The 26,851-nt window shown below is 39.5% G+C and overlaps 1 protein-coding gene across 1 annotated transcript in view; it reads right to left on the bottom strand.

Moving 5' to 3' along the window:
• Window positions 1-26,851, bottom strand: part of thsd7ba (thrombospondin, type I, domain containing 7Ba) — a 184,093-nt gene that overhangs the window by 76,024 nt on the left and 81,218 nt on the right. The window contains exons 5-7 of the mRNA XM_029530839.1: window positions 8,770-9,622; window positions 6,830-7,078; window positions 5,877-6,046 (exon numbers count right to left, since the gene is read on the bottom strand). Coding sequence (XP_029386699.1) covers window positions 5,877-6,046; window positions 6,830-7,078; window positions 8,770-9,622 — 1,272 coding nt within the window. The remainder of the gene's footprint in view (window positions 1-5,876; window positions 6,047-6,829; window positions 7,079-8,769; window positions 9,623-26,851) is intronic.

Here is a 26,851-nt window from a genome sequence, read left to right as displayed (position 1 = left end):
AGAAAGCAGAAAGAAAGCAGGAAAATGTGTTTGTTTCAACTCATGCCTGGCTGAGGAGAATATTAAATGAAGGGCAGTGGCCAACTAAGAGAGTAAACAGGACCGGCAAAGGGAAATATTAAAGCAAGACAAAGTACAACCAATTCACTGCTAAGCATGGCTGGCATCATTTGTAAATCACAGAGAGTTCTGCCACCAGTAATAGGCTTTGACATCAGTCTCTCACATAGTATAAGAGGTTTTTTTTTTTTTTTTCCCTGTCCACAACGCAGGGATTTGTTCAATCTAATATTCCATTTGGATGCACCTCTGCACATATTGAGGCTAAAATTTCCATTTAAATGAGAGCCCAAAGAGAAATTCACTAAATGTCCATTGTGCTTTTTGTCTTCTCACCAAAAGTAATTTACATGGTGTTTGATCTCCTTTGTAGAAATTAGATGTTTGCTTAAACATAGTGATAAAGTGCCCGGCGCAGATCTTTCTGCCTTGTTGCCTAAATTGGAGTTTCTTGTGTGTTTATCAATTGCATTACTGCAGTACGACATCCAAGAGGCGCAAATTGCTTTCCACAGTACCAGACCAAGTAGCTCTCCAGATTTCCTGAGCACAGTCACATCTGTTTGCATTAGCTAAAGCTGTGTAGGTCACGCTGAGACATACATTACAGCTGACGAATTGATCTTTGTTCCTCAAATCCACCAGTTCAAAGAGCTGCCTTCATTGATATTCTTTACAAAGATGGTATAGTCACAGTAGAACTAAACCTCTGATCTTCTATAATGTCTCTGCACACATTTGTAAAGTGAAATCGGCATCTCACTGCAACTGTCAAAACACCCTGAAGCCACCCAGGTCTCATTTAGGAGACACTACAACAAGAAAGAAATTCAGGCAAATATGCTAGATAAGGTGTGATTTTCAGATGTGGATCTTGTAGCTGAAAGCTGTTGTGTTTTATGAAAAAAAGTATAATTAATGAAATAGTTGCAGTGATGTAGTGATTTTATGAATTATGAAATTTGTCTTTACAGCACATATAATAACACTGGTTACCTTAGTGATTCTATCAAGTTTTACTTCTTGCTTTTTTTAATCTCTAGCTCCATAAATGAACTAAATAAATGTTCATGCTGCTTCCTGGATTCTGAGTTTTTAACGGTGTAGACAACGCCTTGATTAAATATCTGTGGCATTGCTGGAGTGATGCAAAAAATTGTGATTCAACCAAGAGCAAGACTTTGACAATTTTTAGGCTTCAGCCTTCATTCACTCAAGTTGTTTGCCTTTCCAAAGAGAAACTTCCACTACACAGAAAGTGAGTTCTATTCTTCTGACAGAAGGAAACTGGTGTGTAGCCTGCTGAGCGAATAGCGCCTCCACCCACAGCAGACACAAGAAAGTGAGGCACAGACAAAACTAAAACTTGGGAAACTTCATCTCAGACTTTGTGGAAATGGCAAGCGCTAAAAGGGATCGGCCTAACTTAGGCATTCCTTTATTTTTTCATATAACAAAGAAATCACAGTCAGCAGCAGCAAGGGGAATCCCAATCTAGTGTTAATTTGTATCCAAAATCATCAGGAAGATAGGAATCATCTTGCTATACCTATACAGTACATGGAGCTATTTGAATTTTAGAATGCAGAATATTGGATGTTTAAATAAATAAAAGAGGTAAATTGTAATAACTTTTGGATACGGCAGTGCGACATACAGAACCGGTGGCAAAAGCGTGTGCAACCTTTCGAGTGGGTCTTATTTCTGCTATAGCAGAAACCTTGTTGAAACTGAGTCGCCTGTCCTGAAAGGAAAACAGCAGCAGACAACGCACATTAAACTGTGTTGTTTACCTGCGATCGCCTCCTGACTCAGGGGTTAGACTGCAGCTTTTCTCCCATTGTGACTAACTACGTTATCTTTCTTGTTTTCTTGTATGAACTAAATTTGTCATGTTGTTGCTGTGAAACCTGTGTCGATATTATGTGATATCAGTGATGTACAATTCTACCTGAATATGATCCACGCCTAATTCAATATACAGATCATAATTTACTGTGGAAACACAGCACTACAAGTTGACATTCGGTGTATTTCTCATACTCATAAAACCTTTTTACCACATTCCACTTTTTTTACGCTACCATCTTTCACTTAAAATAACGATTTTCTCTTATAACATAGGGCAGACACAATTACGCAGATGCTTGTACAATATACTGCTATCGTAGATGCTGCTGTGTCCACCCCCACATTAAAGTGATTTAGCTGGCTCAATTTCCACTCTAACATAAGCAGGTTAGGCTGAAAACACTAATGAAAATACTCTTAAACTTTGGCTGGAATAACACTGGTCTGTGAGCATTTGTGAGGTCATCCACGTTTGTCTAGAGGGATAGAGCTCAGGAATCGTCCATCACAGTTTCTGCACTGTGGAGTTTTTCTATGACAGTTAGAAGAATTTCTAAAGTAGGACTCTTGTGCCATGCTAGCTGCTGATTACCATAGCCCACTAGGGATCTGTCTGTCCCTTTTCTCCTGATGAATATGTTAATTTTTGCATATGCTTATTCTAGATGGGAGCACATACATGGCAGATGCAATGGACAGGCAGTAATGTCCTTGACTAGAGGTTGTATTAGTCACGTCAGGGTTTTTAATTCCACAGTACATACCAAAAGAAAAGAAACATTTGGGAATAAATAAAACTTTGATATCAAAGGTAAAATTATCATTATTGCTATATAAAGAGAACACCTTTATCAACAAGTTGCCTCTCATGAATAAGCACACAATGACTGAACTAACAGCGTGGTAGGTTCTTGTTCAATGACTTAAACAATTGGAGCTCACCGCTGGGAATGGAACCAACATCCCTGCAATTAATGGACATTCTGCTATAGCTGCTGAGCCAAACCTGCACATTAAAATGCATGTATTTACAACATATAATTATCAACCAATAAGCACCGGTAATGGACTTATTCTATTGTTACATGAATTTCAAACCTCAGCAGGAGACATCATCTGCAGTTTACCAAAGTCACTCATGGCTGAAATGATTACTTGAGTAAATTGAATTTTTTGATTGCAAAAAATTATCAAGGTATTTTTAGTCTCTTTTCTCATGTTTACCGTTGCTATTCAATGTTTAAATTATTCAATCATTACACGATTGAATAATTTGATAAATAAATGAAATAATCAATAGATACATAATTACAAACATAATCCATAGCTGCAGCCTTATGGTCACTTACACAAAGTGACACGAAGGCTGCTGTGCTTCAACTGGTGAAATTGGGCTTCTATTGTGAACTTTTTTACCTCATAAGATCATAAGAATGGAAATAGAATGGTTGGAGCAGATGGCATCCACCCTGATTTTGGTTCTGTCAAAAGGGAGCTTTTCCTTTCACTTTCCAAGGGCTCACCCACTGACTGAACTATTGGGTTTATAGTATCTATTAAGTCTGTCATGTCCTTGTAATCTTTTTTATGACTAGGTACATACTAATAAAACTGAAGAGAATTCATTTGAATCGCCAACATGAAAAAACTGCATAGACTGCAACCAACAAATAGGTCAGATTAGCAAGTTGGGTTTTTTTTTTTTTGTTTTTTTTTTACCGAACATTTGACAGACATGACAGAGCTGCATGTTGAAATTTGGGTAAACAGGTCAAAGCTGTCACGCTTTGTTTTTGTTTTCTTTGCTGCTCAGTGGCTTGTTATGTTTCCCCGAGGAGGAATTGGACATTTTATATGTTGAAATGAAAAAAAAAAAAAATAAAAATCTGCTGAAATTAAAAACATCACAACTTTAGAACCAGGACTTGAAATTCATTTTCAAAAAAGGGTTTAATTTAAATGATTACATAATTAATTAAAATAAATTTAAATAATTTAATAATTTCATTAAAGAGAAAAAAAAAATAGTTTAATTTAAATAATTGAAAGTCTTACATCATCTAATTCTCATATCACTCTGCACGAGTTTAAAGGCTTCTAATTGTCCTCTAGCTGTCTTTTTCTTACTCTAGTATGTTCTTTCTTATGTGGCATCTTTGTTGGCATGCTCTTTATTTGCAGTGTCTTGCCTCCATAGAACATTTAATATGGAAAATAACTGCTCGCATGACATGTTCGTCACTTGGCAATTCTTTTTTTTAGTTAATTAATTAATTTAGTTAGTTAGTTTGTCATTGTCACAATACTACAATTTTAAAATGTGGCATTCGATATGATTTTCAATACTGCTGGTTATAAAACGATCACAAAAAAAAAATTATTAAATAAATAAATAAATAAAAACGCAAAAATAACAATTTCACTTTCAATATGTGAGCTCTTTTAAATTAATAAAGAGAGCCAAGTCGCAGTGGCGAGCTGTTCTTTTTATTTGCAAAATGTCCATGCTGTTTCTGGTGAGTTTCCATTCACATGAATAAGTAGCGAGCGCTGCCTGACTGACTCAAAAAACACTACCAAAATGAGCCAAAGGAAGAGTAGCTGCATGCTGGATGCACTTTTCTGCGGACAACAGACAAGGTAGAGCTCAATGCAATATAAAAGCATTTCATTCAAGTCTGGGGCAACAATTTACATCGCCATATGTAAACTGAAAACCCGCTGTAATGGTGTCAGATGTGAGAAAAGAACAGACTGACTCCGGCACTAATGAGGATGAAAGTTCCTCTACTTCCACAGATTCAACTAGTTCTGCCTCCACACCAGTGTAAAAGGCCCGATCACCATTATTCTAGCTTCACCTAACGCTCCCTCAGACACCACTGGGCCTGCATCATGACATGGCCATTTGAAATTACAATCAACACTGAAGAATAATTCCCACCAATATATATATTATATTATTTCCTCCCGCCATCCAAAGACACCATGTTTGTGTTAACTGGTGACTCTAAATTGTCCGTAGGTCTGAGTGGTTGTTGGTCTCTGTTGGTTGGTCTCTGTGTGTTGGCCCTGTGATGGATGGGTGACCTGTCCAGGGTGTACCCCGCCCTCACCCGGTGTGAGCTGGGACTTACTTCAGCACCAATCCCAGCGAGCAGGAAATGGATAAGCAGTAGAAGATGAATGAATGAATGCATAAAAATGTGTTACCCCTGGTTGACGTCTAAAAAATAAATAAATATAACAACGAGCCAGTCTTTTGAACGGCTCCCTTCAAAGATCCATTAATCCCATCTCTACACGGGAACACTTGTGCAGCGTTAGCATTGTAAACTTCGTAAAGGACGGAGCACAGCAGCAGAGAGCTCGGTGCACCTGGAGATGGGAGGAGGAGGTCGGTAAGAGCCAGAGCTGGGGAGGGAGAAACTCCTTTCCGAAGACGGTCTGGACTCAAACAGTGCTTCAGCCAGTCGTTTCAACATTAAAACTGATTACAGTATACCATCGCACTAATTCCCTGCAGGGAAGTCCCGCTTGATGGGTAATTAATTTTCGGGATACAAATAAAACATGCAAAATTCTCACAACTCCACAATGAAATTCAAGCCCCGAGAGGTAAAATGAGCTCTTCGGCATGCAGAGCAGTGAGTGTTCATTGTTGACAGTCTTACACACATTATATTGTAGCTGAAGAACACAGAGTTTGAAAAAGAAGATAATAGGGATTATCCCCTGCACTATAATCAATACTTTAGCAACACAACCACTTTTTTAGAACCCAAATGACCAAAATAAGCACCAAGCCCTCCATGCAGGTTCACACATTAATAATGAATGCACATATCTTACAGCAAAGCCGATTGCTGAATTTTTACAGAATTTATTTCTGGTATATCTCTTGAGGCACCAAGCACTCCCAGAAGGCCTTGGTTCAACTATGACAAAAGAGTTTCTGGTCTCACCTTCTTTCCTGTGATGTGGTGCTGAGACATCAGGGACTTGAACACAATAGGTCTTCCTGGTCTGGATGCCCTCTCCACACAGAATACTGACGTTAGCCAGCCGACGGTCCTGCTGACTCAGTAAGGGGAGGACACGGCAGTCACCCCAGTCAGTGGTCCCCCACAGATACCTTACCGACACAAAGACATGCGTTAGATTTGATGTATCCACAAGCACTACATTCATGCATTGTCAAGACATTCAGAAACCAACCCAGATATGTGCAGTTTAAACATAGCAGCACTAAATTTCCAAAAGCGTATTAGAAAGAGAGAGGCCTGATTGTTTTCATTTCAAAGGTTCTAAACAAATGTTTGATTTCAACTATTAAAAATGTAGTGGCACAAAAAGCAATAAAATCTGAGGAGTTTACCAGAACAACAGCCCATAGTAATCTATCAAATGCTTAATTTCCGTAATGAGTTTTCCCTAATCATGTAAATCCTCTGCTCTCAGGCACTCCATGAAGATTTAACAAATAAAACAAAATCAACCAGCAGGGAAAACAATTCTCTATTGACTACTTTGTTTACTGCACGTAATTTTAGCTAAACCTTATCTTAACCAATCCTAAAGCAATGAAGCTCTGTCAAACACTGTTGGTCATTCATCTCATGTCCACTGCAACTCTCGGCAACATATAAAGTTTTGTATGTGTCACAAGATAATTGTGGTAAAAAAAAAAAAAAAAAACACACAAGGAAGTCAATAGTTGAATTATGAATATTTGCTGTCTCTAGGCTTTCTCTTACAATTATTCAGATGAAAAAGCTCAGGGAAGAAAAATTAATTATTATTCAATCATCATTTGCAGTATGTTCTGCATAAACATTTGCATTAGGCGATAAACAGAGTTTCAGTTTCAGCATTGTTAACTTAAAATGAGATCACCGCCATCAATACTATGAATCACCTGGGGCAGTTTGGAAGTAAATCTCCTATAATGTTGCAAGCTTCTTTTTCCTCAAGGGCAGGACATTGTTTCCCCCCGCCAACTGGGATCTGCGTCATGATCCGTGACCTGAGACGGTAACCGGGAGACAGGTCGGTGGACCGACAGGTTTTAGAGCATGCACTCCACGATGACCAATCAGATGTCTGACAGTCTTTGGGCATCACACATGCCTGGAAGGTCAGGGGGAAGCTGTCCTTGGTACAGAGGCTGCAGTTTGAGAAAAAGGAGAATGAGATTACCACAATTGTAAAACACAATGTGAAAACACATAGAGAGTGCGAGCAGTAGAAGTGATATTGGGCATGGCTGGGATTGAGATGGACTCGGGGACAGTAGATGAACTTAATATTACATCTATTATCGGAATGCACAATCATGTTGGCCAACATTCAAATGGGCATGCTGCTTTTCGGATGAACAAATAACCCTTGATGGTTCTACTCACTTACTGCATGACAACACTCAAAGCCTTAAAGTCCAAACAGTTAAGGTCTCATAAAATTAACTTTTAACACAAATGGAATAAAGAGCTGATATGTTCATCTAAAATTATGAAACAAGCACATTAGTCGTGTAATTAGGGGTTCCATTGTTTCATTTGGACAATGTAATTGCCTAGGTTAGTAAGATGAGTACAATGCTCATTGTAGAATTTCACTTTTTAATTAGGCTGTAATTAGAAAAGCAGAATGAGTCAGAACTCAGGCGGGAAATCCATATCCAAAAGCTCCAATCCCACCATTTAGTAAATACCGTGCTAATCAGGCACTATACAGTAAACTGTCCCTTAACACTCGAGCCATAAAGCCAGAGAGCCAGCTTGGGAGATGATTATAACATGTAAATATCAAACACACATCAAAGACATCCAGTTTTAACCTCTTCCATCTCAAAAAGCATAAGAGAGACAAAACTCATCATGCAAATAGCACAATACTGTAGCAAGCGTTGTTTAGCTTTCAATGGTCTGAGCACAATTCCAATGAGCTACTCATGACAATACATACAAACCCAATGTCAAACAAACAACGTATCATTTTGCCAGGGTCTTATTCTAATAGGTGGCTTTTATTACAGTAGCTCCCATGAATGGCAGTTGCTGATTGATCTGAACAGCCAGCTCACAGTGTCACTTTACACCAAGCAGATGGTATAGTGGCATTTAGTCAATATAATATATACATGCAATGATTTTCAGGCTCCTAGCGGAAAGCACACAAGAGGGAAAGTTGTTTATGACTGCATGTGAAGGTGTGTGTGAGCATATGTAGAAAAAGCCATTCTTATCAAATCCAAAATACCAGGGTTAGCTCCAACAGCAGGAGCAAGGGGGAAGGGATGGCGGGGGTGGGGGTGGGGGGGGGACACTTGACATTTAACACAATAGTGGCTCACTCCCATGCCGTGTGTTGGTGAAACACCAGCTTGCACATAATTTAGTTATAATTGAATAACTAACCACCATCAATAAAAACCATTGTAGTCCACGGAATGCGCCTCAGCGTGAAGAAATTGTCCCACTGGGATCATGAGGGGGGAGTGACCATTGATCATGTCCCTCTCATGTTATGAGACAATTTGAGTGTGGAAGGACCATAAAAGCAATCAACTCCATTAGGATCATTTCACCTTAGCGACACCTGCGTTCAGCTACACGGCATTCTGACTGGCTGCCTCATGCTTTACACCAGTAGAAAGAGATTAATGGGAGGCAAATCCAGTTATCTGTACAGGCCTGTTCCCCAGACCAACTGTGAACCTGCTCATCTCACAAAACAACTTTGCTGTCATCATAATCTTGGTCTTATCTTGGTCTTAACCAAATGTTGTATTTTGCCTCAGCGCTTATTTCCCACGTTTTCATTGTAGTCACTCCACTGTGCTTGTGACTGGCTCACCTCAGCATAGCGTTCCTGCCGTCATTCTGTGTGCAGCGGACCTGTCGTGTCTGATATCCCACCTCCAGTTCCCAGGACATGGGGTATTTGGTGTGCACATGAGTGAGGTGGTGGTGGTGGTGGTGGTGATGGTGGGAACCTGTTGTGTGCCGAGTAACTGTGTTCTCACTGGAGCTAGAGCCAAAGTCCACTGTGGTCCTTCCACTCAACACAGCATCCTTGACGTGGGCTCGTCGACACTCACTCCAAGCCCCTACCTTAAGGCTGTACTGGTACTCGCCCTCGCCAGCAGGACAGCTGACGGGGCTAGAACAAGTCCTCGTCTCTGTCAGGTTGGGGCAGTTTGCTCCTCCGTACATCGGCGTGGCCAGGACGTGACGAGTCCGATGCTGCAGCCCAGCACCACAGGTTTTGCTGCAACGTGACCAGGAGGTGAAATCTGAAACCACGCAGTCCTGAGGGCAGGGGACGAGGCAAGCCTGCTCCAGCGCTGGTTTCTGAGAAAAGAATTCACATATCCTGGAGGTGACTGTGGTACGGTTTGAAGTGCGTACACAGTGGACTTGTCGCCTCTGGATGCCATGCTGTGCTGTAATACACTCCGTTGTCCTCATTTTGAGCTCATTGGAAAAAAAAGGGACGAGAGCACAGTTCCCCCAGTCAGACACCTCCCACTCAAAGAGGTCCTGATGCCAGTCACAGACCTTGAAGCAGTGCCGCTGGCTTTCTGGTTTGTTAATGTGCTGGCAGTGGGAGTGGTGGCTTGTCCAACCCTCTCTGTGGACACACCATATTGTCCTTGTCTGAACCCCGCCAGAACCACACTCGTCTCCGATACACTGACCCCACTGACCTGTAAGCAAGAAGAGACACACATGGAGGGCAATTTAATTAAAACCTACAGCTTTAGAAAAGCGAAATTATGATTTTAATTGCAGCTATCTGGCAGCAAGCAATCAAGCACAAGTAAAGGCCGTTCACGTAACCTTCATGATTGCGTTATTCATGAAGTGAGGAAGAAAGGAACAAAAGGACGAAAGTAATCAAGCTACTGGTGAACATCGATACTAAAAAATACAAAGTTGGTTTCTTGGTCACAGAGGGCTAGATTCAATTAGGTTTGTGATTCTCGGCTGATCAATATCTTTGCCCGTGCGTCATATGGCGAGCAGATGGGCCAGACATTCAATCATTTAATATATCTGAAGAGCGTTATTAGCTCTTTTAGTAAAAAAATGAAAAAATTTGTTGCTTTTATCACGATAAAGTTACCTCTTGAACAGTGCGAGTATACTCACTGGGCAGTAATCTATGCATCTTCTGGACAAAGACAATGAGGTTCATTGAAAAACAGATCAATCAAAAGGCATGAATGGCCATTTGCTGTGGTTCCTCACAGCACACTGTGGAGTTCTCTTGACATACACCTAACAATGTTGGTGGGGAAAATTTTTGAATAATCAAATCAAACCGTCGAAGGAATTTCATTTGGAAGTAGACATTTTCTGTCTGTAAAAGATAAGAGACTTGTAATAACATTGAATCTTGAAGTTTATTCAGTAATGTCGGGCGCACACACAGACCCGAGGACAGTTGAACAAGGAGACCGTGCACTTACGTGTCACAGAGTTCTCAGCACCTCCTGCCCCTTTAGGAGACCAGCTGCTTTCTGTTCATCCGAATGGCAGAAGTGAGCAGGATGACAGATTATGACTCTTTTGCCCCACAGTCACCAAGATAAATATTGGAATCATTTTTCACAAGCCGCAGATTTCAGAACATTATGACATCCAAATGTCATTTTTTTTAATGACAGCCAGATCAGAAAAAAAAACCAAAACAAAAAACAAACGTAACTTTATTCTTAACCTGTGTGTGTCTGAGAAACACTTTTTCAAGATTTCGTAACACAGATTTCTCTTCTCACTGTCACTTATTGTCTGATTTCACTGCTGTGGATGTTGCGTTCCAACCGCAGAAGATTAGAGGAACTTATATGCAAAACCATGAATTAAAAATAGAAATTTTTCTCTTAATAATAACGATTGCTGTTATGAGTATTCATCAAACAGTGTATTATTAGAATGAGATTATCTTGATCGGTTCATCAGATATTAAACTATTAGATAAACACAAACAGCAAAATAAGGCTCAATTTCACACTATCTAGTATCTGGTGTCACTATCTAGTGTTTTTTTTTATATCATGATCCCACCTAGTTAAAAGGATAGACCATTGGCGCTATCAGTAATGTATCAACTTTTGTTCCACGGTGTCTTTAAAGGGAACTAAAAAAATCAAAACACAATTTCCCTCCTGTGTGTTGATAACTTTGTGAACATCTAACATCACACCACAAGACGGTTAACAAGCGAGCAGATGCTACAATATGTCATATCTCATAAGGTCTGACAGTTTAGTCAGTGCCTGAAGGGTCTATTTAGAGTTTAAGTGCAGAGTTAAGTCAAATAGACAAGCTAACCTCCTCATTGCATAAACTACCTCAAAAATACATTTTACTCATGAATAAATTGTTAAGTATCTGAAATATAACTCTAATCTCTGCCCCAGTTACATTTCTATATGTCAAAGACAGAAACACACAAGGGCTTAATGGTGGTTAGCGCTGTTGCCCCACAGTAAGAAGGTCGTGGGTTTGATCTGGGGCCTTTCTGTGCGGAGTTTGCATGCTCTCTCTGTGCCTGTGTGGGTTTCCTCCAGGTACTCCAGTTTCCTCCCACCATTCAAAGACTTCATGTTTGAGTTAACTGGTGACTCTAAATTGTCTGTAGGTCTGAGTGTGTGTGTGAGTGGTTGTTGGTCTCTGTCTGTCTGTGTGTTGGCCCTGTGATGTACTGGTGACCTGTCCAGGGTGTGCCCCGCCCTTACCCAGACCAGAAGTCTGTGTGAAAAAAGCATAGTGTCTCAAAGTAATTTTCCTTTTCTGACAGTGGAAAGTAGCAGTAGTTTGCAGTCATTGAGGTAACAAAATTGCTGGCGCCCCCCAACCCCCGCATACACACACACACACACAAGTATAAACAGTAAAAACTTGCATCAACTTCAAAATGTGCTACTTATATAAATTCAACGCTGACCACAGGCTCCATTTCTACAAACTTTTCAAACCCACTTGGTGACGAATTGCTTCTCGAAAAACTGCCGTCCTTTCATTTGCAGATATCAAGTTCAAAATGTTTTCAAAAGGCATGCGAAAAGCGTACATGTACATGAACCAAAAACACCACAAAGACACCATGTATCAATCCCTGACAATCTCAACTCCAGGCTGAGGTCTTACACCTGATAAAGAAGAATACATTTTGGGAACTCAAGCTTCAGCGGTAGGTGGCTGTCATGCATAAACAGCCCTATACCGCACTGCTCCTTTGATTGCTATAATTCTTTTATGGAGTCAATTTCTCTCCCTGATTATGCATGACACATTGTTGGATAATAATGCACGTTTTGCTAAATACTTGCATTTGACACTCGGCACAGTTTCTTGATTTAATAAGCTCTGATATCAAAACAACAATGTGCCATGATACAGTGATACGCTCCATGTTAACACCTGGAGAATCTGTAGATTAAAGTAACTTAAAAGTCCAATTACGTTTTGGCTGTAGTATAACTCAAATTAATTTGTGATTCATAAAACTCAATCCAAAAACTTATACATGCCCTCTTAATTTAGTTTCTGACCTTTTCATTTTAAGTAGACATAAATCAGAAGAGAAAAAAAAAAAAAAAAAACAGAAATCGGTTTGCTGATATGATATGGTTATCTACATCAGTCACGTTTTCTTCTCCTCCAGATCCTTTGCCACATGCTATGAAAGAGATAATTTGATTAATTTCCTCTAATTGGAATTAAATTGATGTAATAATGAGATCCTACTGCTTCCTAAATTGCTTTCGAATGACAAGTTGCTGAAAATGTTTTATGTCTTCCGTGCCAGAGAAATCAGTTGTTAACACTTTATTCCCAGGACTGTCTTTGACAATGCTACTTTGAAGCTGTTGCTTTCTGCTTTAGGGGGCATATTTCAAACTGCTGAATTGTTTCACAGTTCATCGAAGCACATCATTGAGTTTATTCATCCTGGCTTTGCAATGTTAATGGGGACTTTCAGTGTAACTAACATTATTATCATGCATTCATCTGATCCTTTTGTCTTATACTTCGTTTTTCTAAAGGTACAACACATCAAACTGAATCTTTGCCATTGGAGACAAAGCTAATTTACATATTTTGTAACTAAGTTTTTTTCTTTCTTTTTTTTTTTTTTTAATTGAACTGTTTGTCTATTGGGTTGAAAGTGCTAGAATATGCAAATGCACATGTGGAGACATAATAACAAGAACATGACCACCTTTCTCTGATCTAGTCGGGTTTTCACCACACAAATTGGGATTTTAAAAAAAGAAAGAAAAAACAACAATAAGAGACAAAGGAAGAGGGAGAGCAGGAGAGCAAGAAAGATAGATGGCTGGGGCGTGATCAGCCCATTGGAGGAGGCTACACAGCCCCCCCCCCTCCTCGCCAAACAATGCTAAGTCCCACAGCTGTAACTGAGGCAATACCGAGAAAGCCAGCAGTGGACCACTGCTCATTCACTTTGCATGAATAAGACATTTCAAATGAACAGGTGAGAAAATTCACAGAAACCTGAACCCTCTGAGTATTTGAGCAGCAGGGCAACACGTAATGAGTTTTACAGGATAGGAGGTAGGCAGAAGACAACAGGAAGCTTGTCTGAGTTTATTCAGGATGATGTTGCATATCTCCTTTCTCAGCTCTCGTTACATCAGCAGTCATACAATTGTCCTAAAGAGAAGTACAAAGCCAGTTGAACAACAGTGAACAGAAGATCAATGCTCATTATGTCTTGATTGTTTGTGTGTTGAATGAGCCACATGCACATACACTTACACACATACAATTAGTTTGCTGTTAGTTCTGCACTTGGAGGTCACACTGTTTGCAAGCTTGTGTCTATGCATTGTTCTGCAAATCATCATATATGATATACAACAAAATGCTTATTCCCCAGTTCCGCAGTAGGATGTATGTACTGTATTTGATGCTGAGAGCAGTCTTTATTTGTACAGTTCCATTCCAAGTTATAAACAACGTGAAGTTTGTGGGCCCTGAGTGTATCCCGTATATTGTCAGTATCAACACAAAGGAAAACGGCAGACTGAATCTTCGGATAAGGTCCTGAGGTGTGGGCCATTAATTTTTGGGCTTTTTTCATTTCTTTATTCATTTAATTGTAGAATATAGTTTTACTTAGAGGTCACGTTCTCTTGAAGTGAAAAGCTGTGTGAAAAAATGTTTGTCTCTAACAAAAGGCATGTCAGGTTATTTCATGTAGGCCAGCAGAGACCATGAAACATACAAATAAATCACTGACACACACCATTAAATGTTGCTAATTAAACTAATTGAATTTTATGGACTGACAAATGTGGACCTTCATTGGAAAATCTATACAGTACACAGTGAATTTGTTCAAATTGTCTCTATCTACAGATCTGCATTAATTATTCAGTATTTTTCCTCACATGAAGCCTGTTGTTTCATACTGAACTAATGTGATTTTACTTCAGTTTGAACTCTGGCTTTTGATGATGTGAAGTGTCAGGCTATTTGTTTACAACTTCAAAGATATTTGATGCGCTTTGAACTGGAGGAATACCACATTTCCACCAGATGATTATCACTCATATCACATTGCTGTGGAAACATCTACGCATACGAGTGCATTTTAATTACACTAATTAACACATAGAGAGACAAATTTAATTTTATTTCAAAACATTTAATCATACACCCACCTCCAGCCTTAGTGCTATGTAACTTACTCAAAGATCACATTCACTGTTCCACTAAAGCAGAAAAAAAAAAAAAAAAAAAAATCCTTTACAGGTTAAACCCTAAAAAGACATGAAAGCTCCCAAGAAAATAAGAAGAGCAGCAATTCACATCTGTGTCTGAAGACCCTGTGTGTCAACGCAGCACATGTCCTTCCTGCTCTCGGCTGAGTGCACTGCTCCTACAGTCACTGATGGCACTCGTTCATGATTACCACTCTTTCATCACCTTTACTCAATGGTACTGTTTTCAAACTGTGCCAGAATATGTGTGTGTGATTTATGGAGGTGTGATTGGGAGTGATTCCGCTGCCAGGGGAGCCCGCTAACACAAGCACTAGTTCATCTCCTAAGCTCTGAATAATCACTCTCTCAATCTGTCAGCATCAGCATCTGTCAGGCCCTCAGGAGGAACCAGTCGCCTACAGCTCCTTTATTCCTGCCACAGTTGCTGTGCCCAAACCTCCAGGGGGCTCTGAGGCCCAAGAGGTCCCAGCTATTTTACTATTCCATTCACATCCTGGCATTAGAAAAAAATACATAAACAGAACTGGCAAAAAATGTTCAGCAAATTCCACTCTAATACAAGAGAAGAAAGAAATTAAATACAGGCAGTACTGCATGACTAAACACATCTTGTCTTTTTCAGCAGTGTTCGACTGAACCCTTAAGTTGGACAAATGATAGCAAAGCTCTACAACAATAACAACTAACACAGCGAAAGCAACCTCTACCATGGCCCGAAACCAGACAGACAGAGACAAAGAGGGCGCAAACAGCAGAGCAGCAAACTGTCTCCTAAACAGCAGTGAACAACACAGTCACAGAAAGACTCAGCAGTGTTAAATTTTATTCCTTTCTGGGCCCTTCAATTAAATTTAGTGAAAGCTTCACTGAGTCAAATTCAAATCTTACAGAATTTCGGGGGTGAGGGCAAAATTTTTCAACTGCGTGGGATAATGTGGTGTTTATAAGAGATATTATGATTATATTTTACTACACTGCTTGAAACGTTTAAACCCAAACATTTAGTTACTTTTTTAATGAAACGCAATTGTAACTTTGTCAATATTGTCAGTTTAATGCATTGAATATGAAGACAACAGAATTTTAGACCAACACGCACTCTTATAAAATGATTTTGAGTTTTTTGGCTGTAATGATCTGACTCTCTCTGCTGCACTGTCCCAAGACTTTATTAAGCCTGTTACACACAACACATCCATTACCTCCATGTGTGCTCAGTTGTACAAAAGAGCCTTCTCAACATACAATGCTGTAACTTCAAAAGCAGCACCGCACTTTTAATTACCGGTTAATTGAGATGACATTTAATTGGAAATTTACCACAATGTGTTTTCTCTCAGCGCAGCAGCTATTTTTTTTTTATTTTTCTCTATGAGCATCTGCTGAGTTTACTCATCATCCATCTTCAACTTCTCTTGCTGAGTTAAGTTTGACTGTTTGGATTCATGCATTCTTTGTCAAAACACTTTTTAATTAAATGATACCTATGCCACGAGCCTCATTATGCGCTAAGCCATCCCCCATGCCACACTTCCATCAGTTGTAATTTATGAGCAGCGAGGTGCATCCTCAATTACAGCATTCATATATGCAGAAATTCATCACATTATCATCAGGCAGTCTATCCATCTACAGAACGCCTAAATCTGCTCATCTGTGTTGCCGTTTAGAAGGACGTGTGAAAATGTGAAATGCCAGAGAAGTTAAGAAAATCCTTTTGAAGATTTAACAAACAAAAGATGACATAGAAGCGCTCACCTCGCCTGCAGCTATAACTTAGGTTTATGTAATGATGAATTGAATGTTACATTCCTCCTTGAATGTGTAAATCATTTATTTAAATAAATGCTTAAAGTGAATGCATTACAGTGTTTATGTTTCCAGCTAAGACGCTTATTAGAGCGCACATTAAACTGAGGCCAAGCATCTAATGCAGCATTAATTAATTACCTTCCTTGGAGCAGCAATAACATAAACATGACCCAGATGCATCCTCTATTATAATTTAGGATTTTGCCCTCTGGCACCAGTGCCAAATCTACTTGAACACCTAATCACAGAGCGAATGGCCAGCAGTATAAATAAGACAAGATGAACACGTGCCCACTGAGTGATGCAATTCCCATTAAGACCAGTCAGTAACTAACCAAATAAAGAAAGTAATCCTCATCATCCTTCAGCATCACCACAAAAAAAAAAAAAAAAAAAAGTAATTTTAAAAATTCAAAGTACAGCGATGAGATTCATTTCCCTCCATTAATGAAAATCTGATGAGTGGAGATGTGATATTTTATTATGATGAATAGGCAAACGAATAAACATACAAACCAGGGCTGCTCCAGAACCTCTAGTCTGAATGAAAGAGGCAGTCCCACATTCCACAAAAGGCAAGACTGACAAGCTCCTCTGCTCTGATTTATCTCAAATCAATGCTATTGTAAATTATGAAGAGGATCCTTTTAATACCAGCATGAAGACTTGTGCGTGAACAATCAATCATTTTTTGCCAATATTAGCATGAGCCTTGAGTTATAACACTGGTGGGTCAGTAGAGAATCGGAATTGCAAAGCCATGTGAATGGAACTAAGGGAATAGTGGAGGTTTTTGAAGAAGCGCTATATTCATATTCTGAGTTCTGGGAATACCTTTCTCTTCAGCCAGTGGGGGAAAAAAAAAACAACAACACAGTGCTGGTACTGGCTGCAAGATCATTCCCATGTTCATGTGTCAAACTGATGTTATAGTCATGCACAAGCACACTGATGGTGAGATACCACATTTATGTGCAATCTATTTATGCTATTCCTGAACTTCATAAAATTAAATACAGCAGACACTTTTCTTGTGAGACCTTTTCTGATCTAAACATCATGAAATTTAATAAGTTGCCATACCTCAGCACAGAATATCTACAGAGCAGAGAAATCAAATGCGACATGCATGCCGGCTCTTGATTACTTCAGTCAGGAGTGAGGAGATGTTGCTCAGAGCAAGTTGCAGGTTACTAAACTAAACTAATCGGAATTACTCCTCAGCTTTGCGCATCAGCAACTGTAGACACGGCAACAACAGAATAAATACAACGTTTACAGTGTATCTCATAATCAGCTTATACCCAAAACAAATTTGTGAAATGTTTATGTTTAGATTTATGTGTAAAAGTAAAGAGCAGATATGAAGTGAAATGAATATAAATGTGTGCTTAAGCTGTAGGTTTGAGATCACAGTGCTGTGCTGATAAAATAAAGTGTAAACTTTGCTCTTTGCCAGCTAGAAAAGCTACATCTGTCCTTATGATTGCAGAGGCACAGATGGAGAAAAGGTTTACATTGCTTATTTTCCTCTGTCCGATATTTTTTCCTGGCTTTCCACATTTATCTTTGTGCTGTACTCTGAATACCCCGCCTGCCCACAGCACTGGACGGTCAAAGAGTTCCAAATTGGCACCGACAGCACGGGCCGCTCTGTTAAGTCAAGAGAACAAACAAGCAAACATAGGTAGACAAAATAATTTAAAAGCAGCTGACACAGATATCAATTTCCTGAGCCTACAGTCTTTCATGATAAACCTCCTGGACTAACTTGTAACAGATACACGTCCCACTGAATTTGGAAGTTGAGCTGCTTTGACCGTTTTGTCTGTAAGTTATGCTGAAGGTTAAGTGATATCAAAGGACACGTTAGCACTGCCACTGTAAATGCAACTTTACTATCTAGGTACTCAAGGTACTCAAGGGACATTTCCTTTTTCTTCATAGTGGCTGTGACATGTTCCATCGTCTCACCTGAGAATATGCTCATAGAAATCTAAGAGCACATTTTTCAAAATCGCTGTTTGGCTTTTCTAATACCTATCCTTAGGAGACCAGGTGCTTGGCCTATAAAATACATAAGATCTTGTTTATACACTTTTGGGCTAGATTTTAGGCTAGTAAATCTGTTTTTTTTTTTTTTCTTTCTTTCTTTCTCCCCAGTGTGTTGATATAAAATGCCACAGTATTGTAGCCGGTATCACTTTAAAGCACAAAGACAACGGTGGGGGCTGGCGAGAGGTGTGCTCTTCCTCTGCGGTGATCAAAATCTTTTTCCATGTAATTGCTTGTCTCATGTGGTCTCCTCAACTCCTTGCACCAGCCTGTGTAGAGGTGACAGGTAATTGGATAGGATGTCACTCACTCTTCTGTCTCACTGTCTTCTGCTGACCTGGGATTTCTCTCCCGTAAGCACAGGAACAGAACTAATGGCCATATCTACAGGCAGCAACCTGAGGAAAGACCCGAGTGTTTTGATAATGCAGGAGACCAAGGCCGTGGCAGGACAGAGATAAAGTGAAAATTGTATATCTGGCAATGAAGCAAGGGCTGTATGATGTATCTGCTCACTCTGTTATGAAACAGATCAAAAATAAATTCAGCAGTGCACCCATGGGAGCCGTTGTGACACTTTTCCACTATGCTTGTTTGTATCAATTAATGTTTTATACAGTAAAAACCACTAAATGGATGAAGGAAAGTGGCTTATTTACTTTTCTACAACACAGGATAATTTGACATTGTCACCTGGTGTTAATTATTTTAAAAGTAATTCCATGTTTATGTGGGTGAAAAAAAAAAAAAAAATACATGGTTTGGGAATAACTACAACTACTGAAAAATGAGGCCAGGATGAAATACAAAAGGCTAATCTAGTTGGCCTTCATGGCTCCGTATTTGTCTTAACATCATCTGATGTGATTCCTGAGGCTCCACTGAGCTGCTCTCAGACTGTACAGCAATTCCTGAAGGGCTGCTCTGCTTCTGCTCAACTGTGAGGTGTGACCACTTAAAGTCCTGGCATTCTGCTGCCAACAACATGCTTTCCAACCAACCTACAGCTATGTGCCTATCATAATCCTTTTATGTAGTTTCATATTCAGGCTACTTTATGTTAACAATGTATCAAATGACTGAATTTAAAGAGAAGGCAGCTGTGCTTTTGTGAGCTGGGATTGGATCCAGTACCTCCTGTGACCCGGAAACGGATAAGCAAGGGAAAGATCGATGAATGAATGAATGAATGAATGTTATATTGATTAAGTGAAACAACATTTACTGGTTACTAGACAAGATTCCAGCTTTTGGCTCGACTGCCAAAGGATTTGCACACCTCTCCATCTCACCTGACTTTTACCCATTTGATTTTTACAATGTTACATTCTACTTGTTTCTGTTTAACAACTGTGATTATTGTCAATATTGACAATATTTGTTCAGTTAACTTTTAAACTTTAACATATATAGCACATATATTATTGATAACTTCTGTCATACCTTGACTCAGAAAGCCTCAAATGAATTATCACTATAAAGCAAACTCATAAACTTACATTCAGAAAATATACAATCCAATTTGTTGTCTGTGTTACTGAATGCGTGTCATGTATAGAGGCCAGGAAGAAACGTTCCTGTCTGCTTCATTATCGGCTTCTCCAGCCTCATTTTAAAGAAAAATTTGAGCTTAAGTCATAAAGAGAGGTGATTGTTGGCATGAAACATTACTGTAAGGTATGATTTCCAAAATGAGACATCAGGAAGTATAATGCTACTTAAAAACTGATTTTCCAATCTCAAGAAACATCTGCTTCATTTTATTTTAAAATGCTTTTTTTGTTGTTGTGTTTTGTGCTGTTTTTCTAAGGGGTGTTGCTTTTCTCTTCCTTTCATGTTACAAACTTAAATGACAGCAATCTGTTTTTCCCTGTCACAAACTACAAACAAAATGGTCCTACACCAGAGTTTAGAATAAATATTATGATGAGTCTGTGCCAAAAGCGATTCTTTGGCAGAACAAGTCATTAGCCAAGTCAGATAGCCTGGAGAGAATAACCTGCAGAGGCTAAATACTTCCCCACTCTTCCATCTGTCATCCCCATTCCCTTTGTCCTTCAATTATTCATCACATGGTGCTTCATTTTATGGTAGTCTGTGGGAAGTCAGATAAATAATGACTGGGCAAAATAACATTCACCAGCATCCCTGTCTCGTCTCAAACAAATTTAGCAAAAGCCGCCTGTAGGATGTGACAAGAGAGGAATGTCAGAGAGGACCTTTGTGGTCCTGATTTCTAAAACCCACAAAAGCTCAGTAGTCAGCTTCACTAAAAGTACCATTGTGTCTCTTCTGTTTATGTGTGTGTCGCAACTAACAGAAGTACAGAAGTACAGAGAACAGATTCCAGAAAATAATACAACGCACTTTCAAATGTGAAATTGAAAAACTGCTCAATACGCTCTCTAAGACTGCTGTACATGCCACGGTATCTGCCCCGTCTTTATCAGGGATCCAAACAAAGCCATCAGCCGCTGTGCACCCGAGGTACCTGCTATCACTGGGTCCATTAGAGACGTGTAGACATCTCAGATTCCATTCCTCTGGGAGACTTATTGGAAAGAGGAGAAAACTAATAGACAGTTTGGGAGTTGTGATAGTTGCACATGTACCCTCCTTCATCATCCTCAGATAACAGGAAGGACACACTGACAGGGCTGTGCAAATAAGTCAAATCTGAGTCAAAAGTGGGAGAGAAATCTTTAACAGGTGCAAATGATTTTTGTCTGTTGGTTGCTGCCGTTGTTTGCTCCACCATTTTGGGACTAAAATATTTTCATTTTAGAGATAATAAATACCAGTGTTTATTAGAGATTAGGGTAGGGTATTGTCTTTCAGACAAGTGAATTGATGAGTAGCGGAATCACAGGCCAAAGTGTTGAATAGACATTCATGGTGCCCCTTTGAGGCCTTTGTTTATTGCATCAGCCTTGGTCCCTTTAACATTTTTTTTTTTTTTTTGTCAAGGTGAGGGATAGATCTTGTTGTCTGGCTCAGACTGCATTCAAACAGCAGATAAGACAAATCATGGCTAAAATATACCTCTCCCAGTTCTCAAGAAAGACCCAAATGAAAGAGAAGCCACCGTCTCTCTCTAAGTTAAACAATTTGTTCCATTCCAATAGTTGTATCAGAGTCAGACAGTTGATCTTTTGAACAAGTTGAATCAGCCCAAATAAAGAAATTACCCATGTGAGTTGTATAACTCTCTACAAGACTGTTAATAACTCTGTCAGTCCTGCAGAACCTCTGAGGGTTCGGTGAATAAACCTCCTCTCCCCAGATACATAGGAGTTTCCAGGTCAGATAAGGTTTCAGTCTCGTCAGTGTAACTTCAGAATGAACATACTGCAGATAGTGAAAGTACCAGCAGGGATGTTAAATGTTACTTCATTCCTGTTAGAGATGAACCCTAAAGCCTCGAGTCCATTTTAAATGCTACCATGGTTCATACAGGGTCTGGTAACATTATTTAGCTGTAGCCATACACTCATCAGGTCATATTTTGATGCCCCCCCCCCAGATATCAAATGGGACTGACTCGCTGATTTCTACGGAGGAGAAAGGTAATCATAAGTGTGGGACAAGACTTTAAGTTAATTCTTCCTACTCCTGTTTTCGCAATTTTATATCAGACCATTGATTTTTCTTTCAAATTAGCATATTCACAAGAAAAAATGTAGGCTCATAAAGGTATAAAACCTAATGGCAAAGTGAATCACAGAATGTAACAACGATGAAACAACGAGTAACTCAGGTTGTCTTCTTTAAACATTAAAACCATGTTCAGTAAGTTATATTTGGAGTTTGGGAATCTCAGGCAGTGTTATTTCATTTATATTAAGATTTTGTTTATGAGTTTGAGATTAATTGGAGCTCTTGTTCATTTTCATTTGTCCTGTCCTGAGATAAGTAGCTGAATTCATCTTGTTGAGAGTGGAGAAGTTGGATCAACCTATTGGACTTTGTGGGCACAGCAGACCAGTTTAATTATTTGTTTGGTTTTTCTAATCAGTCTGAACTCCATGGATTTTTTTTACCTTTACTTATGATCCTAAACAGGCGAAATTAGTAAATAGATAAATACTATAACAAAATGAACAAGACATCGCTGATATTGCAATCTAAACATATCAGGATAATATTCTGGCAAAACAAACTGCTGTGCTTATGATCTAATTACTTCCTGTTTACATGAGAGATGAATACTGGCAGATGTACTGTTGTTTGTTTGTAAGGCAACCTGATAAAACCTCTTATTAGCTTTGGCAAAACTAATAAGTGTATAATTTTTTTTTGTTCTCCACCTCTTATACTTTTGTAGTTGGTTTGGAAAAGCTACAACTGCACGTACAGTATCTGAAGGATAGAAGTGACAAATGTGAGGTATAGGTGCTGCAGTAAACATGCTGTGTGACAGTGATATAAAAGTGATATAAAACACCACCAGCAGATTGCTTTGGTCCTTGTTTTATTGAAGGGCCGTGGTGCTTCTTCCAGCTGTTTATTGGTTCAGCAAATTATGTTGTAGTTAACATACTAAAAGCTATTTAAAGGAGCTCATTTTAGGGTTTTCTTTTGCCACTTAGCAAATGCAAGAAATGTTGCAAATTAAGCATCAAACTTCAATCCGATCCTGTCTTCATTGGTATAAAGCAAGATGAACAGTAACTCATTTCTCTATCGAGCTTTCTTTTGCTGAAAGTGGGATGCTTACCAGATGTCTCTAGCCTGTCACTTTCCAAAAGCAGATTTCCATAGCCGAGGTTCTTCTCTGAATAAGTATCAATGCAAAGGGAGTGAGCCTCATCTCCCTTTCTTTACTTTTCTTTTCACTAAAATATCAAAACATCAAAATAGTTATGAAGTGATTCCTTTCTGGACAAGGACTGGATTGCTGACAGACCAAAATCACTTACAACCAAGGCAGTATAATAGTCTGTTCATTGACTGTTAAAGGGAGATCATTTGTGTGAAAAAAGGGATAATGAGATAATAAACTCACCCCCAAACTGCATTGATCTTGATATCATACCACATTGTAGATCTTTTGATGTTAGCACAAATGGTTTTATACTTTTCCATCTTACCAAAATCATTTCACTAGGCAGCACATTACTCCAGCTTTCAAAACCCTGGGTCCTGTAGAGAAAAACAAACAAAAAATCCCCGCACAAATATAGCACCGTGGCTGCATAGTGGTTAGCTCTGTTGCCCCACAATAACAAGGTCACGGGTACAGTTCCTGGCCTGGGACCTTTCTGTGAGGGTTTCCTCTGGGTACTCCGGTTTCCTCCCACCGTCCAAAGACATCATGTTTGGGTTAACTGCTGACTCTAAATTGTCTGTAGGTCTGAGTGTGAGTGGTTGTTGGTCTCTGTCTGTCTCTGTGTGTTGGCCCTGTGATGGACTGCTGACCTGTCCAGGGTGACCCCGCCCTCACCCAGAGTGAGCTGGGATTGGCTCCAGCACCCCCCGAGACCCAGAAACTTATAAGTGGTAAAAGATGAATGAATGAATATATATATAGACAAATTTCATAATCCTGAAGGTACAATTTTGAACTTTTGTGAAACTCTGGGGGAGGTGATGTTCACAGAGATTGAAATGAGACACTCACAAAGTTGCATTTCAATAGGATGTATCCGGGGGAGAGGGCACTGGTGTAATGATAAACAGACAGTGATGGGAAAAGGGTGCTTGTGCGTTTTGCTGTAGGGGTGCTTGGAGGCCTTCCCTTGATCAGGGATCATGCTCCCAGACTGGCTGATTTGGTAGCATGAGGAATGAGCCAGTGATTGGCAGCAGCAATCCAAAGACGAAGTCACAATACACGCATCACAAATCAAACAACGCTTCCTGAGCTAGTTTAGGCAAAGCTGCGATAGTTATAGCATATATATCTGCCTTGTGTTTTGGCAGAGCTTCTGTGCTGCTCCCTGTGCCTGCGTGGGTTCCCTGCTTCCTCCCCCAGTCAAAATGGATGCGCATTTGATTAACTGATGGCTCTAATTTGTTGGTATGCGTGAATGGTTGTATCCGTACAACAGCCCTGTTGCCCAATGTCAGCTGGGATTGGGTCCAGCCCCCGCACAACCCTGCGCGGTTAAATGGTACAAATGATGGATTGGTCTTGAAAACTGACCAACCCCTCTGTATCCATGTATGGTACGATGGCAATGACGAGAATTGTATGACATTTAAGTAGGTGTGATGTATAACAATGCCAAGTTTTCCGTGACTCTTTCACCTCTACACTAATGATATATTTTACAAAATTGGAGGACATGTATAAACAGTATTGAATTGAATCTACACCTTCTTTTACCTCATAATGAATGAAGCACAGCATTGGCATAATGAACACATTCTTCTAACTAAAGAAGCACTCAGTGAGGAAAAAAAAGAAACCTTTCCAAACCATGACAACTGCCACATTTCAGAATACAGCATGTTGTGCTCTGTGGTAAATTATGGCTTGAATTTTATTTATATTTAGAGAGCCTCTCATGCACAGCTCTTCATGATTAACAGGTGACCACCAGTTAGCTCAGATCATTCTAGCCTTTAGTTTACCAAACCTGTTACTCTGAGCGACCCTGTGTGCTGATGGTTGAATTCATTATGGGAACAGAAATAGACTGTTGCCAGAACATTCTGTGTAGCCTGTATCATCTAATTTGCAGCTGATATTACTGCCTGAGCACTCGACAGTGCAAGAGCCCTATTGCATCTGTACCCGTTATTTTAATTTGTTATGATTATTTTTCTGGGTCTCTTTTTTTTGGGACTTGAACATTTCCCAAAGCCCCACAAAACCTGGTCAACATGTCTGGACACAGATACACAATGATCTCACTTGAACCCATACCAAATCTCTAACAGGGAGTCTGCCATTTTAATTCTGGATTTGTAACCAACTGTTTCTACAGTTTAGATCCAAACGTGAATCAGTCGCTATCACCCCAAGACCACCAAGCTATGCGAATCTTTTTAGTTACTCCTTTAGCTTCACCATAAAACACAAAGACCTCATAACTCCAGCATACATTTTCCAATCTGGCCCAAATTCACCACACTTGATGGGACTCCCATCCTGAGCAACAACACAAGAAGTCAGCCTTGTGCCATACACATCATCCATTTTACATGATATTCAGGTTGTGTTCTCCACATGGTTGGCGCTTGCCAAATGTTGCATGAACGCGATCCCTGGCAAAACATTTAAAGATCCAACATAATTGGGTGGGGGGAAAGTCCAGGGTGCGAGGGCCCGTTCATTGCTGCTTGCAGTTTAAAATTATTTTGAGTTTTTTCATTTTTATATTGAACATCAAATGGGGGAAAAGTAACAGAGAATGCAGTGATTACAATATTTCAAGAAAGTCATTATGTTGCATTGTGAAAGAAGCAAGCCCTTCCCTCATTTCACATTACAGCTTCCATTAATAATGTATTTCATATTATCTTTGGAGTTCTGTATCCCCAAGTGCTTAAATCTCTCCGCTCAACATGCTTGTGGCAGGCACTTTGAGAAAATGCATTCTTCACCACACTGTCTGAAATTACATTTGGGATGATTTAACATGGAAATATGTTTATGCTTAGTGTGCAGGACGTAAAAGAAACTCGCAGTACATAATTAATATAAGACGGAGACAACATGCATCATTTTCCCATCCCTGACGCCCAGCACTTAATCATGAGGAAAGAAGAAAGGTGAACTTTTAATTAGAATTTGTGAAGTGATGCTTGATCTTTTGTTACTTCACAGTGGCGGTAAAGTGATGACTTTTGTCTTTGTATGTTTACATGGTTGCAAAGATCCAAACTCCCAAAAGGATGACATCTTGTGAGTTTAATGACCATTTAAGTATCCAGTACCACCAAGGAACTGAACTAATCACTATATCTGCTCAATTACTGCCCTTCCAGACACACTATGTTTACAGCAACATGTCAACCCTCTGACTTTGTCTGTCTTTGTAACAAAGGATCTTATGGAAATTTAAGCATAAAGCTAGTTCATTGCTGTACTGTAGTTTCTATTTTTCCATTTCCGTGTTTGAAGAAACAGGTGAATTAATACAGTTGTTCCGTAGTTTTCGAGCATTACTTTGGGGGAATGGAAAAACTGAGTGTGTTGAAAATGAAAGGAAAATTAAATGGCAAGTTATGTTTTTTTATTTGGGGGAAATAGCAGCTGCCTCAATATCAGATGGCAATTTATCAGACTTTTTATTATCCAACTACCTTAAAATCTCTGTCTTATTATGATGGATTGGTAGGACTCATTTTGGCCCAGCT

This window comes from Echeneis naucrates, chromosome 21, assembly GCF_900963305.1.
Source record: "Echeneis naucrates chromosome 21, fEcheNa1.1, whole genome shotgun sequence".
Taxonomy (NCBI): Eukaryota; Metazoa; Chordata; class Actinopteri; order Carangiformes; family Echeneidae; genus Echeneis; species Echeneis naucrates.
This window is presented reverse-complemented; position numbering and strand designations above follow the sequence as displayed.